This window comes from Hippoglossus hippoglossus, chromosome 14 (genome assembly GCF_009819705.1).
Source record: "Hippoglossus hippoglossus isolate fHipHip1 chromosome 14, fHipHip1.pri, whole genome shotgun sequence".
NCBI lineage: Eukaryota > Metazoa > Chordata > Actinopteri > Pleuronectiformes > Pleuronectidae > Hippoglossus > Hippoglossus hippoglossus.
The window spans coordinates 3,354,952-3,374,889 of NC_047164.1; the positions used below are offsets into that span (position 1 = coordinate 3,354,952).

At 42.9% G+C, this 19,938-nt stretch overlaps 1 protein-coding gene across 1 annotated transcript; it reads left to right on the top strand.

The window, feature by feature from the left end:
* The first annotated feature begins 2,873 nt into the window (after positions 1–2,873).
* On the top strand, positions 2,874–15,330 carry LOC117774798 (remodeling and spacing factor 1-like). The gene is given in 21 exon segments (XM_034607451.1): positions 2,874–3,185; positions 6,040–6,131; positions 6,443–6,535; positions 7,047–7,252; positions 7,400–7,518; positions 7,813–8,305; positions 8,340–9,024; positions 9,126–10,631; positions 10,685–11,197; positions 11,582–11,860; positions 11,944–12,048; positions 12,142–12,221; positions 12,671–12,725; positions 12,804–12,916; positions 13,347–13,414; positions 13,831–13,856; positions 13,858–14,051; positions 14,148–14,365; positions 14,485–14,664; positions 14,754–15,157; positions 15,159–15,330. Coding segments are annotated over 21 exon segments (5,745 nt in total). The 5' UTR covers positions 2,874–3,031; the 3' UTR covers positions 15,321–15,330.
* Positions 15,331–19,938: the final 4,608 nt, after the last annotated feature.

A 19,938-nucleotide genomic window follows, 5' to 3' on the forward strand; every position in this document is an offset into this window, starting at 1 on the left:
CAAATAAACTAAAATAGTTTTTTACTTAAAGTTATCAGACAAGAGTCGATGGGACAAACACATCTGTTGGATCTTGTTCTTTTACTAACTGAGCTGAGCAGCTTTCAACAAAAATATTCGGGTCGTCAGTGGCTGATTCGTTAGAAATTGACTCTGTGTCGATTTAATTCAGGATAAAGTTTTGACACAACACGATGGCGTCTGGGAAAGATGCTGCGTTTGATTACTTTGAAGCATGAGCGCTGTATTGCTTCAGCTTACCACAAGATTGTTGTGATGACATTTTTTGATAATGCGTAAAAAAATCGTCTCTGTGAGAATATCCAACTATCGTGCCGTGTTTTTTAGGGTCCGATTTTTCATTGTCTCACTTGTGCCTTAAACGACGCAGCCTCCTGCACTGTTTTTGATCAGAATCCTTTAACGTGAACTCACTGGTCAGAACCAGGAGCCCGAGAGTCGCCAAGCAGCGACCCACAGATCAACATGGCTCTGTGCAACCAGTCCTCATCAGAAACAGAAATGTGTGGCTCAGGGAGTTCCTTCTTCACGATCAACCATAAAACCAAACAAGCAATCGAGGAATGTATAATGAACACGGCCTCGCTAACCGTTCCCCCCGTTTCCAGTCTTTATGCTAAGCTAAGCTAATCGCCCCCCCCCCCTGGCTGCAGCTTCACATTTAACCGACTAACATGAGAGTGGCATCGATCTTTCGTCTACTCTTGGTAAGAAAGGAAATAATTTACAGATGTTATAATAATGAGATCTGTATAAAAAAAAGTCACAAAAGTTCTCCATATAAGGAAATTATATATTATTAATAATATTGTAATGATCTCACCCCCCCCCCCCGTTATCTCACAGGCGGTTTTCTCTCCTATTTCCATGAACTGATGAGCTATTGAGACTCATCACAATTGGATGATTATTGATTCTATGCAACATGATATTTGGGCCGGACGGCAGCATGTTGTGAACGTGCAGCTTCAACACAAACCAAACGTCCGGTCGTCTCCACACTCCGATCAAAAACGCCAGCGGCAGGCGAGGCTGGTCCTCCCCTCCGACACGTGAGCTGTGACCGCACACGGTTACACAAACAAGGGAAAAGTGGCAATTTTAGTTGAGTGATAGAAAAGTCTTGATCGAGAATAATAGATCCTTTTTGCATTTAAATTTGTAGAACTCTGCTTGTTGTTGTTGTTGGTTTTCTTTGCACCAACATGCTCAGAAATGCCTGAAGGGAGACGTAGTGCGAACATACAGTCTAACTTTGTTTTTTTGTTTTTTTTCCTCTTGTGTTGTTGGGATGTTGGCAACTCTAACGTTTCCAGTAATGTTTGACTGGTGGTCGGTGGAGGAGCAGTGACAGTTAACACTGAGGTAATGTGCAGTTTAAACACGCCTTTATTTTGGAAGGAGGAAACCATCCTGAGCTGCTAGCTAGTCCAATTTAAAAAGAATCTATACTGTCATAGTGAAGCACTTTCTGACGTCTTCTTATTCCTTTTCAGTATTGTGGATGCTACGTTGTTTGTCCGATATTTCTCGTTTGACGTTTTGTTTACCAGCTATATTGGTATGAATACTTTTTCTTTTATCGGCTCTTGTTATTTAGCCTTAAATAGCCAGTGTAGTGTCTTTGATTGAGGTTGAGATGTGACCTTTACGAACGTATTGTTTCTTTGAGATATTAATAGTTTACAGAGAGCTTGGAGATGGATATCTGAACAAATAATAGCACAGCTTTTGTTTGTTGTTTCTTTGTTTCTTTTAATTTTGTTTTATTTTTTTAGATGTAGGATAAAGACTTATTAAACCGTAGTCGGATTCGATCAGAGGAAAAGAGAGATATCTGTCAGCCACGTTGCTGTGTTCTCGTTGATCTCCTTGAGATCTGAATGACATCAAACTTATTTTTGAAGTTTGCATTTACCCTGTTGTATTAACAAATGAATATTATAAAAGTTAAAAAAGAAAAGATCTCTTTTTCCCAACAGAGACGTTGTTTTTGTTTGTTAACTTGCTACTGGTCCTGATTCCACGTTAAGTCTGAATCAGAAATGTCAGCGTCAAACTGCCCTGGTTTACAATGTAAGCTCTGCAGAGGCTGTCGAGTGTCATATTTACACACCAGTGGATGTTTAACTGTATTTATTGTGTACAAATAAATGTGAAATAAAGATAGCTTACATGAAAGAAACTGAAAAGATTCTGTTTTGTTTATTTCACAGTTTAAACTTTATTGTCACGTCTAACTCTCGAGTGATACAGGTACTTGTACTTTTATTTTATGACACTATACTTCTACTCCGCACACTTCAGAGGCCAGGTTACTTTTTGCTCCACTGCTTGTTTTGCTGATTCAGGTGATTTATGCAAAATAAATCAACAATTTTGATTGTAAGTATAAGAAAGTCACAACTGGTACATTTGCTGTATTGCAACAGCAAAGGGGATAATAAGTAAATATGCAATATAAATGCAGAATCATAGAAATAGCAATAATATGTTATATCTTATTGTGCTTCTAATAGGTCTATGTTTGTATCTATATAAGGTAATACATAAGTAATTTTAATTTATGGTACTTAACGGATATTTAGCTTTGCCCTTTTACGTTTTAAGCATCAGTAAAAATAAGGGAAATAAGAAAATATTTCCTTTTTATAGTATATTTTTTAAGAATTAAAATTCTTTATTAGTCCCACAATGGGGGAATTTGTCAAATTGTCATCAGTAAGTAATAATAAAAAAAGTCAATACTAAATGTAAGGGATATAAAAATATATAAAATATGAATGGACTAAAAACTAAAGTGAAAAGTGAACGTGTTGCACAGACAGAATGAATATTGCACAGTTAAGAAAGAGTAACTTTTACTGCTGGTACTTCAAGTACATGTGGATGCTGATACTTTTGTACTTTTTAAAATCCAGGAATTACTTCTCCTTTTGTCCGTCGTTTTATTTTGTTAACCCGGAAGCAGCCGGTTTGATTCCGGCCGGCTTGACACTGGGTGGAAAAGATGGCTGCTTCGGCGGCAACGGCGAGTTGTTCCCCGGGTTTGTGTCCGAATTACGCCGTAATCTGCTCCTTCCTCGAGCGGTACGGAGCCTTGCTGGACCTGCCGGAGCTCACCTTCCCGCAGCTGGAGCGATGTCTGCAGGACACCGCCGCAGGTAGCGAGCTCCGCCTCCCGCACACTTCACCGCCGCTCGTACGATAATGGTACCGTGCTAACAGGCTAGCAGCTAGGTTAGCTAGCCGTGTGTTATTGTGTGGCTCTCTAACCTTCTCCTCCTCTGCACGGTGGCCCCACCGCGTCCCCCCGGTGCGGCTCCGCGGGGAAAACACACGCGCGGCTCGTGCGTCGATGATCCGGGGGGGGAGCCGCCGCGCGGGTCGAGGTTTTCTGTCACTTTTCAGCTTTTGAATCGGGCTCGTTTTCCCCTCAGCTGCCTTTTATCTGGAGCTCGTCACAACACAGGAGGAGGATGTGCGCGGATAACGGTGCGTGCGCGGCGGGGGGAGGAGGCGTGGAACCCCGCAACGCGACGCGGGCCGTGTCGCTGGTTGCGTGGTTTTGCGGGACGGGCGTGAAACCGCACTTTATTTACACTTAAAACATTTTTGTCGTGCAGTGGTTCGCACAGTGTGTGAAGTTACCCGCCACCGCCAGCACATCCGGTCTGTGCTTTCAAATCAAAAGATCGTGGCACCCCGTAAAACACCAGTTTATTAGTGAATAATCCACTTAATCTCTTACTTCGTATTTATAATCTCTTCAACACACTTTCCTGGTAGTTTCACACATTCTGACGTGTAAACGCCACAAATGAAGTATTTTGTGTGCGTATGAAATCAGTCGACTTCCGTTTGCGCTGCTAATTGTGTTTGACTTGACTATTTCTCTAATTAAGTTGTGTTGCTTTGCGCAGGCGTCGAGTGTCCCGCAGCAGATCGCCCCCCCCCCCCCCCCCCCCCCCCCCCCCCCCCCCCCCCCCCCCCCCCCCCCCCCCCCCCCCCCCCTCACTTTGTCATCACCTCGGTTCAGACTGAATCTGATACTGGAGTGAAACTGTTTTTTATAAATGTCAAACTGACAAAATCTGTTGTGTGGCGTGGACAGAGAAACGTGCTTTTATTGTGAAAACGCTATTGTGTTTTCCAGAGATAAATACAACTTTTAATTTAGTTGTTTTACACGCTCCTTGATCATTGATCCAAAGGTCTCTTTGAGGTAGATGAGGAAAAAACAGCAAACTTGTACTTCATCATGTGCCTTTTGTTTTGTCTCCACAAATCTGAAACGGTCTCGTTCATGATCACATCCAGATTAGACAAATCTAGATGTGATGCTTTTTGTGTTGGTTGGATTTGTTGTTGATGGGAAAACAAGCTGCAAAATGGTCTTTATCGTGTGTGTGTGGTGTGTGTGTGTGTGTGTGTGTGTGTGTGTGGGTGTGTGTGTGTGTGTGTGTGTGTGTGTGTGTGTGTGTGGTGTGTGTGTGTGTGTGTGTGTGTGTGTGTGGTGTGTGTGTGTTTTGTCTCCTTGACAAACTCGTCCACGTTGGAGTGATCTTGTGGTTTTTGAGGTGAACCTGGTAAGATGTGCTCCAGATGGGGGAAAGCTACAGAACTGTCCTATGTGAATGTTTGTGCATTTTATTTGTGTTGAATTACACAAACATCTGAAACTGTCCTCATGCTCCGCTTGATTAGACAAATCTTGGAATCATAGTTTTTGTTTTCGACCTGCTTGGATTTGTTGTTGATAAGAAAACAAGCTGCAAACTTGTCCCGATCATATTAGCGTCTTTTGCACTTTATTTAGTTTTGTATTTCACAAATCTAAACTCTGTTTCACGCTCTCCTTGATAATCTGCTGCAGATTTCACAAGTGGGGTCTTTGAGCTAGATTTGGTTCAGATGTATTCTGGATGGGAAAACATTTTTAAAAATACTTATTTTAAAATCTTCCTTACTCAAAGCTTTCTGCCGGTGTGAAGGTTCGATTCTTCATCTTCATCCAGACACGACCACTCGTTATGACGTGACTGAAAGTTCACGTTCAGGTCACCTGACCCGAGTGTGACCCAGCTCCTGAGACTCATCAGCAAGTGGAGCTAATGCACATCAGTGACTTTTATTATTTGTTTTTAATGACACAAGAGGATCAGCGAGGACGTTAACGTGCACGTTAGTCGTCCAGTTTCGTTCGGATCCTGTTTGTTTGTTGTTTTCAGAAATGATACAAGTCTTAGCGCTGATCTGGGTTTTACCTGTGACCTGGGCCTTGACTCTGTCTCATAGTGGAAACCCTTTTCACCTGTTATCCGATGGGTTTGTGATGTTTTTTACATTATTACTATTTCGGTAAATTCATCCAACTTCGCTAATGGACACAAAAAGACTCGCTGTGGTTTTAATGCTGATTAACGAAGGGATGAGCTTGTTTCAAAGGAGCAGGAAATCATCCTATACATATCTTTTTTGTTGTAATAATTTTCAGCACAACCCTGAAATCTTCCCTTTTGTGTTGTTGATCATTTGATTTGGCATCAGAGCTTCTACAAATACACACACACACACAATAATTGAGGTATTGTTTCTTCCCACAATAAGCTCATCTCCATTCGAGTCCATTCGTAAAGTTACAGAAATAAAACATCTCAACCTGCTGGTTCCTGTGTGATATGAAAATCTAGATGTCTCCGTTTGTCTGTGGAAAATTGCTCTACTGCTTTCTTATCTGGTTTTTCTGTTGTGTATATATATTGTAGTTTGTGTATGTGTGTACATATTGTGTAACTTCGGCCTGTTTCAGTTTTAAAACATAAACAAACATGAGAACGAAACTATTGAGACAGACTATAAGACAGTGGAGTTAAAACAGTCACAGCTACAGCTTCAGATGTCTGATTACGTTAGTTTCTGTTCGGATCTCAGATAGAAAATGCTCGACAGATGCCAAGTTTTATCTGAAATGGATTTTCGACACTAAACCTCTTCGTCTGTCAAATGTCTCCTCAGTCCCGAAGCTGCTGGTCGATCTTCACGTGAAGCTGCTGAGGAAGATCGGCAAGTCGGTGTCAGCAGACCGATGGGAGAAATATCTGGTCAAGGTAAAGCTCAACTTCCAATTCCTGTATATTTATTACACATATTACCATCGTTAATATGAGAAATATTGATTAGTGCAGTTTTTACTCTGGTGGGAATTTATCTGAATTCACCTTCAGGACATCGTGAGACACTCGCTCCGTCTGTCAAACACCTAAGAACAGTCTTTTTATCACGTGGTGACTATTTCTGCTCCAACTGTGAGGCTGCAATGTTCCGTTTTTGCTGAAGCTGTCAGATGTGTTAAAACAAAATTAAATTAAATCAGTTCATTTGTATAATTGGATTTTTTATTCCCTTATTTCCCCTGCAGGTGTGTCAAGAGTTCAACACAACATGGGCGTGGGAACTGGAAGAAAAGGGATACAAGGAGATGACGTTAGAGAGCAAGACAGCAATACTTAAAGTAAGAACACTGGGTTTATGTTGTTCTTCTTAAACAGAGGCGGGTTCTGGTTTATTCACTCACTACAATTATTGGTTTATTGTTTTATCGCAGCTCCAACGAGAAAAGTTTTTGGAAAGAGTTTATTAAGTGAAGTTTGGATTTTTAGTTTTGGAAAAACCAGACACCAAAAGGTTTTTCCCGTCAAGAAATATAATCCACAAAAATAAATAGTTTTTGTCCGGTACAATCTCAACCCAACGCTGCAGCAACATGTCGATTAATTGGCAACATGTTTTTTTTGTTGCACTAACATCTACTCAGGATCTTATCTTGAGGCACATTTGCCTCTTTGCTTCAAAGCTGCTCTGAATCCTCCAGCTATAGAATCAATACTGTAGTTTTTGTTTTACTCCCACAGCTCATGTATTGTTGCTTTTGACCTAAACTAAAACAATAATGACGTCATGTACATCCTGTGATAACTGTTGTTGGAGTTATTAATCATTCTGTGCGTTTCTTTTCTCTCCAGTATTTGTGTGAGTGTCAGTTTGATGAAAATGTCAAGTTCAAAACCGCCATCAACGAGGAGGACCCAGATAAAATGCGGCTGCAGCCGATCGGCCGAGACAAAGACGGTCAGATGTACTGGTTTCAGCTGGACCAGGAGGACAACGTGCGCGTTTACATTGAGGAGCAGGACGACTCGGACGGGTCCTCGTGGAAATGCATCGTCAGGTAAACAAGCAAAAGTTATTTTAATGAGAAAAATATGCTGCAGGAAACATGAAATGAAATTGAAATGCTAATGCAGCATTAGCATTATACTCTATATGAAGCAGCTACTCTGTTATTTACTGTGAACTTGTTCTCTTCTCCCTGCAGAGAACGAAACGACTTGGCCGAGGTTGTGGCTCTGCTGAAGACGCAGATCGACCCCGAGCTGTTGAGAAGGGACGAGTTAAAAAAGGAAAACAATCCCGATGGTGAAGGGGACAAAAAAGGTGAAGATTTGACTTTTAAACTGTTGTTTCTTCACTTCTCTTCTCTTTTCTTCTCTCTTTATATTCCATAGAATATAGAAGCGTCAACTCACTCACTGTGAAAGTTACGGAAAATATCAAGAGCAACTGACTCAACATTTACCTTCTTTAGATGCACCTCTGGAAAATATCCGGACTTCAGTGCATGTCTGAAAGCAGCTTCAGAGTTTCTTTACCTTGAAATTCTGACCTAAAACTTTCTCTAAAAAGATCTTCCTGAACATTTGATCTTATTATGTCCCTTTTATAATCCAGGTGAAGCTAAAAAGTCTGACAGCTCATCAGATGAAGACCACAAAGACCCCAACAAAGCTGCGTGCCCGGTTTCACCAAAGACAGAGAACAATGAGAAAGAAACGCAGAAAGAAAACTTGAAATCAGAAGCTTCTGAGGTCAAATCTCTCAATGGCATCATCGAAAGCAAAAGTGAAGCAGAACTTCTTTCAGAAAACATCGGTACAAAAGCCCAGAGCATCAAAGAAGAGCCGATGGAGGTGACGGACATTAAAACAGCGACGTGTGAACCGGCCTCTGTAACGTCATGTTTATCAGTGAAGGCAGAAAAGGGAGAGGAGGTGAAGAGGAACAGCGCTGAGGAGATTCAACAGGCCCTGAAGAACGACCAGCAGGCCAAAATCCCCCTGAAGAAAAGAGGAATGAAGTTTAGTGAAGACTTTGAGAAAACCACCGCTAACACGGTGCAAACGCAGTTTGTGTCGCAGGTCAGAGACGCTCCTAAAGAAGACTGGTCCTAAAGAAGACGCTGCTCCTAAAGAAGACGCTGGTCCTAAAGAAGACGCTGCTCCTAAAGAAGACGCTGGTCCTAAAGAAGACGCTGGTCCTAAAGAAGACGCTGGTCCCAAAGGCGACGCTGGTCCCAAAGGCGACGCTGCTCCTAAAGAAGACGCTGGTCCTAAAGGCGACGCTGCTCCCAAAGGCGACGCTGCTCCTAAAGGCGACGCTCCTCCTAAAGAAGACGCTGGTCCTAAAGAAGACGCTGGTCCTAAAGGTGACGCTGCTCCCAAAGGCGACGCTGCTCCTAAAGGCGACGCTCCTCCTAAAGGCGACACTCCTCCTAAAGGCGATGCTGGTCCTAAAGAAGACGCTGGTCCTAAAGGTGACGCTGCTCCCAAAGGCGACGCTGCTCCCAAAGGCGACACTGCTCCCAAAGGCGACGCTGCTCCCAAAGGCGACACTGCTCCCAAAGGCGACGCTGGTCCCAAAGGCGACGCTCTTCCTAAAGGCGACGCTCTTCCTAAAGGCGACGCTGCTCCCAAAGGCGACGCTGCTCCCAAAGGCGAAGCTGGTCTTAAAGGCGACGCTGCTCCCAAAGGCGAAGCTGGTCTTAAAGGCGACGCTGCTCCTAAAGGCGACGCTGCTCCTAAAGGCGACGCTGCTCCTAAAGGCGACACTGGTCTTAAAGGCGACGCTGCTCCAAAGGCGACGCTGCTCCTAAAGGCGACACTGGTCTTAAAGGCGACGCTGCTCCTAAAGGCGACGCTGCTCCTGAACAGACAAAGAAAACACCGATTGTAAATGAGCACGTTAACGGTGAAATTAAACCCGAGTTGGAGAAGGAACTCCAGAGTCTGAGCGAGACGCTAAAAGATGTCGCTGCCGCCAACAAAGAACAGACGACTGAACCTTCTGTGGTTAAATCTGTAGAAGCGAGAGAAAATGACTCGAAGTCCACAGAGAAGGAGGCGAAGGATAAAAAAGATGAAGCCGGCAGTGCAAAGGTTACGGAGGAGGTCGCATCGCACCAGGAGAACTCGGATAAGAAAAATCTAGAAAAGGAAAACGACGCAGCAACGGAAAAGAAAGAAGCACACGAGTCGCCTCCTCCACCAAAAGGAGAATCACCACCTCTACCTAAAGATGGAAGTAATGCACCGGAGGAGTCGTCTAATCACGAAGACTGTGAGAAAACGAAAGAGAGCCCGGCCGATACAGAAGAGTCTTCTGCTGCATCATTAAAGGAAACTGATAAAACATTAACAACCGCTGAGTCAGAGAAACTAAATTTAAATCATGAAGCCACGTCCAAAGACCCAGAATCAAAAGATTCACAGGAGAAACCAGCCTGTGCAGATGCATCAGAGTCGAGTCAGACTAAAGAAACAGACGAAACAGAGACATCAAACAGAACAGAAAACATGAAGCGAACCGTGAGTGATAAAGAATCCGAAACATCTGAGACTAACACAGAGAAATCAGACAAATTGGCAACAAAAGCGACGCCAGGAGTCATTAAAACAACAGAGACGCAGGCTGCCGGCAAAGATCCTCCAAAGGAACCTGAGGATTCTGAAAACACAGAGTCACAGTCCATCATTAAAAAGACAGAAACGGTAAAAGACGGTAACGACGCAGAGGATCAGGAAATCACACAAACTTCTACTGTCATTAAAAAGGTGGATAAGGAAACAGTCAGTGAGAAATCAGAGGAAACACCCGACGTCAAGGAGAGCGCAGAGTCTTCTGTTATCAAAACGGTTGAAAAATCAGAATCATGCAAACTGGCCGAGAAGCAGCCGAGTGTAACGGTCGCTGAGACGACGCCAGAGGAAAACAGTGCAGCCTCGGAAAAGCTCGACAAGACAGAGAAGCCGGAGGACACAAAGAAAACTGTCAACTGTGAAGACAATATGATCCATGATGTCACCAAGATAAGCGACTCCACGTCAGAGCCCATGGAGGTCGAGGCAGCGGCCGTTAAACAGGATCTGACAAATCCACGAGAAGATGACGAGACGAAGACGAACTCTGTTGAACATGAAACGAAAGAGGAAACGTCTGAAGGAAAAGATAAACCATCAAGTCCTGTCGAGAAAACTGACGTCGCTGGAGAAACGGATAAAAAGCCCAACAAAGAAGAGGAGAAGGAGCCTGAAGAACCGTCGAAGCCAATGGAGACAGAGCAGCCGTCGTCAGAAACTAAAACGGATTCTGACAAGGGAAGTGAAAAAGACGCAGACAGTGAAAAGCTCACAAACGACCCTGAGAAAATCCTCAGTCAAGAGAAAGAAAGTAAAGAGGATTCTACGATAGATAAAACCTCAGAAACCGATAAAGCAAAGGAGACGAAACTGGCGCATAAAGAAAGCGAAAAATCAACCAAATGGAGAATTCTGAAAGCAAAGAAGCTGAGGCCGAATCCTCGACTGGAACTGAAAAGCCGGCTCATCCGAGCAAAGAACCGCCAACCGATAAACCCGAAGACGAGGAAAGCAAAAGCGAAGAGGAGGATTCAAACACTAAAAAAGAGGTGGCGAACGGCAGCGAGGCTCCGGCTGGCGTTCGGGAGGCAGCTATTCGCCGAAAACGCAAGCGCCCGGCCCACCGACGGAAAGTTGTGGTGAAGAGAGTGGAGAGGCAAGGGGACTCGGAGTCCGACACCAACACGGGGAGATCTCTGCGAAGGTCGCCGAGGATCTCCAGGCCGACGCCGAAGGTGGTGGAGATCCACGACAGGAAGTTGGAGAAATCGCAGGCGACTCCGCCAACAGAGAAAGAAGAGGACGACAAGGCAGAGAAAGAGAAGGACGAGGAAGAGGAGGAAGAGGAAGATGCGGTGAAGGTCGTCCAGAGGAAACCGAGAGAGAAAAAGGTGGATCAGGAGGGTCAGCCCAAACCAAAGGTAAGACTTCCACCAGGTGGCGATATTTACCACAACCAATATGGGTGGGGCTGATACGATAAAGGCATTAAAACATTCCAGATACTAAAAAGATATTGTTATTAAACCTTTATGACAAAGAAATGTAATTGAGGTCTGAAATTTTTCAGTTTAACCCAACATTTCATTATAAATAACTAAAATACAAACGCAACAAGATATATAGAACTTGATTTAAGAATATAAAAGTACAAATGCATGTTGTCTGCATTGTTTATTCTGCAAAATAAAAGTTTTCACATTCGCAAACATAAACACAGATACCAGCAGGTCTGAGGATTTAATTTTCACTTCATTCTTGTCTCGTGATTCACTGAGACGATTTCTTATGTGTTTGTTGTGAAGGGGAGAAAGAGACGGAAGGTTTGCTGGTCGAACACTCGAACGCGCCGCAAAAAGAAAACCTCTGAAGACGAGGAGGACAACAGCGAAGAGGCATCCAGCGAGGAGGACAGCGGGGATGTGGACGACAGCGACGAAGACTACAAGGTGGAGCGGAGCAAAAGGAGGCGGAACCGAAACCGAGAGAGACGGAGCTCGGCCTCCTCCACGTCCTCGGACGACGACCTACCTCCGAACGACGACCCCTGCAAACACTGTGGTCTTCCAAATCAACCCGAGCTGGTTGGTACCCACAGGATAAAAAGCTAATAACCTTGTAATAACCTAAGATCTACTACTAACATCTGTTCACATCTGCTTTGTAGATCTTGCTGTGTGACTCGTGCGACAGCGGCTACCACACAGCGTGTCTCAGGCCTCCGCTCATGATCATCCCCGACGGAGAATGGTTCTGTTCTCCCTGTCAACATGTACGCACCAGTCTCAGCTCTGAACTCAGCTAATAGAGAATGAATGAAATGGAAACATGGCTTTAATGTTGTAATCTCCATCCCCCTCTGTAGAAGCTGCTCTGTGAAAAGCTAGAGGAACAGCTTCAAAACCTCGACGCCTCTTTGAAGAAGAAGGAACGAGCGGAGAGACGGTGAGACATAGTTTTTATCCGTTGATCAAAACTTAGTTCACAAGGACCGTTTCCTTTTTTCTTTTCCTGTGTTTTCTCAAAACATAAAATGTTTAGTTCTTGTTTGTCGAGTCTTAAATGTCAACTTAAAGGTAAATTGTAAAGCAAAGCGTCTGATCTACTGTTTTATGTCATAATTTGTGCTGTTGTCGATCAGGATTTCTTAATATTCTATTCTTCTGATTTCTTTGTCCACTTTCTGGAGATTTGACCTCTAATCACACCTTTTACTTTGAAATTGCAGCTCCTTCACATTAAAAGGCTTTAAAACGTACAAAGCACAAAGTACAAAGAAATATTCTAATTATTTTAAAAGCAGATGCTAAAAAGTTTGAGTTCTGGTTAGAATATCTTTATCATGCTTGCTATTCAGATTCCAATGAATCACTCGTGTGTGTTGTCTCCCTCAGGAAAGAGCGTCTTATTTACGTTGGAATCAGTGTTGAAAACATCATCACACCCTCAGTAAGTACAGTGTTTGTTCAGTCAAATATTTCACCTGTGGATGTTTGAATCATTAAAAACACACACTGGCTCTCACAGGTGGAGGCGGAGGAGGAGAAGCCGGAGATCGTGATCAAAGAGAAGAAAGAAGTGAAGAGGAGTAAGAGCTGGGGTCGGAGGTCAACGAGGACAAAGAAAAATATCAGCTACAGGTTTGTGCTCTTACATCAGACGTTAATAGTTTTATTTTCATTTTAACGTTCGGTGGATCTTTTGAACAAGACTTTATTGTTTCATGTGGAGAGTCACGTTACAGCAGAACAAAGAGACTAAATATGTGTTTTATCTTCAAACACTGAGACGTTCAGGAGAAAGTATTTGATCCATAACACTGACACATGAGTTCCTCCTGCAGGGGGAGTCTGTGTGCTGTCTGCTATCTGATCTAATGAATCTTGTGATTATTAATCGTGAGTTTTACTTTTCACTTGGAGTAAATCAGCTGTTGCAGTTAAGTGTATTTCTCAGGTTTTTAATAGTTAGTTTTAATTTCCCTTTGCAGAAGGAAGCTGTTGTTGGGTAGAGAAACAATGTGATTGATCGCTCATCTACTGTGATTCTTGTCTGATGTTCATTTTGCAGATTTGATGAATTCGACGAGGCGATCGAGGAGGCAATCGAGGAAGACATCAAAGAAGCCGAGGGTGGAGGTAGGACGACTTTAAGAAAATGATTTAAATCTACAAAGGGACTCAGTCGAGCTTATTCCTCCACCAAGGCCCAAAACCACATTTAAATTCACTTGATCCAGATTTTTATTTGGATCTGCACCCAACACTCATAGATCTCAGTCCGCTTAAACATGTTTTTCATCAAGATCCATGAATTATTCTCTGAGAAATCAGAGAAAATGTCAAATAACGTCCTGTCTCACAATGTATAGAGAATTTAATTGGTTATTTTTCGTAATCCTGCTAAGTTACAAAGAAATTCTGACAAAAACACAACATCCTTGCTGAGGTTCTTAGTTGAGTGAGTGTAACATGTACTGATGTTTGATTTCTGATCCAACCTGTGGCTTTTGCTGCTTGTTAAGGTGTTGATGACGGGTGTCGGTTGTCTGCAGGAGCTGGTCGAGGTAAAGACATGGCCAAACATCACAGGAGGCCACAGAGGAAAGGACATGTCCGTCATCCTTCAAGCGGATGAGGAGAACAAGGAGAACGGCCGCCCACCACCAATCAGCTCCGCTCAGCGCAAGAGAAAGCGCCGGCGACTCAATGACCTGGACAGCGACAGCACCGTGGACGAGGAGGAAAGCGAGGAAGAGTTTCGCATAAGTGAAAGGTATGAACGTACACATCTGTGCTCACAGTACAGTTTGACTCTCAAAGATGTTTGTCTCCTTTCTAAACATGTTTGTTTTTCCGCGGCTGGATGCAGCTCAGAAGAAGAATTTGTCGTATCGGAGAACGAGTCGGATGCAGAAAATGACTCCAACAACAGCGACTTTGGCAGCAACGGCAGCGGCAGGCGTCACACTTCCTCACGGAAGAGGAAGCCACCGAAACGACGACGGAGCTCCCGAAAGCGGCGGAGACCGAAAGGGTACTCAGACGATGAAGAGGAGGAGACGGATGAGGACGAGGACGATGAAATGGGTAGATGGTTTTTATTTTATATTAGTCTGGACGTCTGTTTTTCCAGTGTTTCTATCTGGAGAGGGACTGTCTCTGCACATTTGTCTCTTATTCTTATTGCTTTGTGTGTGTTTGTCCAGCGACTGAAGGCTCCAGCGAGTTCAGCGACAGTGATCTTGATATGAGCCGACGGCGGTCTCGGCGGAGTCAGAAGAAGCAGGTGAACTACTGTGAGACATCGGAGTCTGACGGATCTCGGGCCGAAAACAAACGGGTGACAAAAAAACCCGGACCTCCCCGGGACAGTTCAGAGAGTGAAGGTCAGTCCGAGACACGCAGGACACTTTTAGAACCACGCTATATTCCAGAATAAGTGATTTTAAAGGTTTTCCTTGCTTTCTGTTTCTAGCTAGTTCCTCCAGAGACTCTGAAGAGGAGCCGAGTGAGAGGAGGGTGAAGAGGAGGGCCGACTCCTCGGAGGAAGACTCACGGCAGCGTCACAGACGTCTTGCACTGAAACGCAGGAGAGCATCTGAAGACGACTCGTCGGACGACTCATCAGACGACTCATCGGAGGAGGATCGTCCCGTCCGCAAACGGGTGAACCGCATCGATTCGGACGATGACGACGAGGAGGAAGAGGAGGAGAAACCAAAGGAGAAGAAACCTGAGGAGGAGAAGAAACCTGAGGAGGAATCAAAGGGAACAAATCCATCGGACTGCAACGCGGTGGAGCTGCCACCCACCAACGGACAGAGCCCGGTAAAGAACGTCGAGGGCGTCATAAGCCGACCCGCTGCTCCAGGCACCGTCCCACAAACAGGAGCCGCCCAAAACCATCAGCGCAGCGCCGGCCACTGCCATCGCACCGAACGGCGTGGCTGGCCAGGAGATGGCAGCGCAGGAGGATGACGAAGACGACCTGTTAGGAGTCACAGACCTAGTGGACTACGTCTGCAATAACGAACAATTGTAAAAAAAAAAAAGAAAGAAAATGGTGTACTGTTTCATTTTTTTGTGGTATTGTATTTTTATATTGCTTAACTTTATTATTCCCTCCCCACCAACACGTCCTCGTCCTTTTTACTCGTGTCACGTGGAGCTTGACTCTCAGAAACCTCCGCCGCAGTAAGAACTGGATCTTTGTCGCCAGTCTGTCCCTGTGGGATTGTTCAATAACCAGTAAGGGCACCGACTCAAGTCTCATTCACATGGTAACAATCATCTTACCTGCAGACCACCCACATCATCCAGCTCCACTGCCAAACTACTTCTTCTAAAACTGTCACTCGTCATTTCTCCCGTCACATCGTCCTGTTTTCTGTTTTTTAACCCCACGTCCAAGACTTCGACAAATTCAGCTCCATGACCCAACGACGCGCCGGGAGAACTGGCACTGAAACTGTTTGTGTTGAAGATTTGTCGTTTTTTTTCTGAACGACTGGGACTTAACATTTTCTTGGAGTGAAGCAGAAAATCATTCCGTGAATTATACGAAGTTCTTGGAATCAAACATGAATTATGGTTTTTAAAATTTTACCTTTTCAAGGCTCAACTTTTTAAACAATGTGCTTATCGGCTCAACGGCCCCGTTGAGACGAGAAGATCGATACCACGCTCATGTCCGTCAGTTTAATATGAGGCTAGCAGCTGTTAGCTTAGCACAAAGACTCTTTTAATGCGGTACAGAGAAGGTACTTTCCCACTGGTCGGACCAGAGAGAGAACCATGCTATGCTAACAGAAGCTAGTTGATGGTTACTAAAGCCACAGAGTGCTGCACTGGGTCTGAGCCAATGATGTTGTTAAAATAGTTTGTCTGGACAGATGCAAACCAGACGTGAATATGAGATTAAACGTTAAAGTTTCAGATTTAAAGCAACACTATGTGACTTTTACTGAGCAACAGCGCCCTCTGCAGGTTCACGTGGTGACTGATTCTGTTTGGCTCCGTGTTCGAGCGATAAAGTGGTTTTCAAGTCCATTGTAAGTTAAGCTAAGATCTGACTGCGTATCTAAATAATGTGAAACACAACCGATCGGTGGGTATTACCCACGATCCCCTGCTTCCCGAACCTGTTCCGTGAATACAGGTGATAATCTGACCGAGCATGTGTCTGTTCCCCCGTCAGTTGCTATTTGTGGTCTGCTGAGCAAACACCATTTTGACTTTCACGTGTGGTCTGTGTCCTCGGCTCATTTGACGAGCGAACGCAGCAGTTACACATCCAAACACTTTCATTAACAAAGGCTTTGGACGGGGGGGGGGGGGGGGGGGGGGTCGTTTGATTGAGTGTGAGACTGAATTCATGATGTTGGCAGAATGGGAAGAAGATTTTAGTCTCTCCAGCCTCCATCTAAAATAGATGTGTTGCTTATTGGAAGGGAATCGTTACCAAGTGAAACCAGAAACAAAACTAAAGAGCATCAGCCTCAACTTGTCTCTTTTAACTTTTTAATATTCTCTTCTTAGGCTTTTAATAATGATTTTAACTAGAAACAAAGTAAATGAAGTAATTCCCCATCATGTGTCTCTGAACGTAAACTATTCAGCCTCCGGTTGATTTTTATTTCTTAAGCTGCTTGAACTGTTCAGATGTTAAGACTGAAAAATACTGTATAATAGCTCTATGAGACGTATTTCAGGAAGATTTGCTCATCGCGATTTTACAGTTGAACATTTGATTCTGTTTTTTTTTTAAACTAAGTTGTAATATCTCTAAACCTCAGTGATGATCATGTTTAATAATGTTTGTGAATTCCTCACAAAAAAAAAACCAAAGTGTCAAAACGGAAATTGGCATCAAATCGTTTTTCTTTTTTTTTTTCTTTTTTTTTTTTTACGTCTGCAGTTTTGTTACAGATTCATGAGATGAGCTGTGACGTGTAGATTAACGGACGTCGGGGGTGTTGTGACGTGACTGTTGCTTCGTATTTAACTCGCGGATACAAGAGTGGTATCAATTTTCTCATCTTATATCTCCTACTGAAAGTAAAAGTCCCCAAAATGTCACTGTTTATTCATCTTGGATCATCGTGTCGTCTGGAATCGCTGATACTCAAATATGTGTGTGTGTGGAAGACAAACACATTACTCCCGTATTTTTCCAAGAGTTATAACGTATATATGTTCAGCCACGTGGGTGTGAATGTGTATATGAGACCAACCCGTTGACCAGCCTTCACTTCTCAGCTCCCTCATGTTTGTTGAATGTTAGAGTAGCTTTTGTATATTGTTAATCATATATAATTATTTTTAACTACGTGCGCTGACGTCAGTGTTGAGCTCCCGGTTTGTTTGCGTAAAAAAACAAAATCAGACTCTCTCTCATCCCTCCGGAGATCTAGTCTAGTTTCCTCTTATAACATCCATGTTAACCTTTGTGATTATTATTTTTTTTTTTTATAACAATGATGTATTTTTTTTTTTGTATATCTTAACATTTATATGTTGTCGTCTCCGTCTGAAATGTAAAGTGTCTTATTTCCGTTGTACATTGTCCATAGAAGGTTCAGAAACCTGCAGACGGTTGGTTTTCATGAACTACAGATAACACTCAGCTCCACAACACTCTTACTTTCATTTTTCAGTTTCACCCCCCCCCTCTGGATCTTCCTATGTACAAAATATGTTTCTATCCAAATCCTCTATTTTCATAATCTTTGAGTTGTCGTGTGGTTCAGGTTTGCGGTGACCGGCCAAACCTCAACCCTCCAAGATTGTGAAAAATTAAAAAAACGCGTTAGTGGAATAGTTAGTTATTTTGAAGCCTTGGGACAGAAAAGAGAAACACGCCAATGATTCACTGACCTCTGCTGGAACCAGTCTGTGTGTATATCTGTAGTTTCTTGCTGTAATATATTTAGAGGGATCTTTTTAAAAACCATGGGGGGGATAAAATGTATATCGGGCAATTCTATTGGGATTGCATGAGTTTCTAATAGTTTTCTTTTGTAGGGAGATAATATTGGCACAACAATGTTTTTTTGTTTTTTGTAACAAAACCAGAAAACTTTGGCATGTTTTAAAGATGTCCGTCACCCCCCCCCCCGACCGTGTTGCGTTAGCGCTGAAGGACTCGTGAAGTAGACGACACGTAGCGAAGCATGCGCTGAACTAAAAGGAATGTTCCAGACGCTCGGGGAAACTTATCGTAGAAGATAAATCGAGGACATCGGAATCTGATCCAAGAGAGGAAATGTAAAATATTTTGTAAATTAGTCTCAGCATGGTCTTCAGAGGATGAACCACTCTATTTATCACAGCGTTTTTGATACCGGCCTCAACGGGACTTCCAAGACGAAACAGTGCTTCTATACGCGATATTTAGCTCTTTAGATTTTAGTGGGACAGAATATAGCAACTCTACAGATGTGATGGAGGTGTGTGTCCTGGTGGGGGCGGAGTCAGAGACCTCTGTAAGTTTAACCCTGTTTCTAAGCAGAATGTATTCACACGTATCTGGAGGTTATGAAATAACCGGTAGCACAGGAACGGGAAGAGCGGAGTGAAATTTAAAGGCTGCGACGGGGTTGAGGGAGGAAGTCGGTGCCAATGACGAGAAGTGTTAACAGAGTTTTCCTATTTACCTCATGATGAGTGTGGGAGGAGAGACGCCCTGTCCACTGTGTACAGACCCGAGTCGACTGGTCGTTGGTGTTTTGTCTGATCATTTTGTTAACTTTACCGTTATTTCTTATGAATCTGATCTTGTACATTTGTCATAATAAAACGGGTTTGAAGCCTCACGTCATTCTCTGGTCTGACTCGCAAAAGAAAATTATTTTTCGTAATTTAAGTTCTATATATTTGGTCGTATTTGTGTTTTTATTTTTATTTATAATTATAAAGTTCACGGTTAAACTGTAAAATATCAAACCTCAGGGACATTTCTTAGTCGTAAGCATTTGATAACATAGGATTAATATTTTTCTTATGCACAGATCGGCCAATATTAAATATCGATATCGGTCGGACTCTTGGAAAATAAGATGAGTTAAAAAGTAATAAGTAAACATGATATAAAATAAGGAAAAATAAACAGCTACAATGTATAGAGTATACAATATAAAAATGATTGCACCATTGCATTTATGTTGAAGGGATACATTTATATACAATGGTTTGATTAAATTCTGTATTATTTTCTGTTCATCTATGACGTTAACGTGACAGTTAAAATATTATATATTATAAAGAATAATGAAGGAATGGTGATGTTGAAACTATGATATAAAATACTCAGTAACAAAGCTATGTGTTCTTCTATTTATATATTTTATACAGGGTCTGAGATGTTTCCCATTGAAATGAATGGGTAAAAGTTCTCAGACTTTTCTATATGTATATAAAATATTGATCATATCTAAGGACTGATTGAGTTATGAGATTATCAATCAGTTACAGTTACATCATCGTTTCAAAGAGATTTTGGATGTTTGGAGTTAGAATAGAAAATAAGAGCAGAGCGTCACCATGTGAGGAAATGAGTTTCTCATTGAAATGACATCAGGTTTTTAAAGTTTAATAATAATTCAGCCTTATATTCATGATATGTGAACAACTTCCTGCCTCGTCCGTGTTAATCAGCAGAA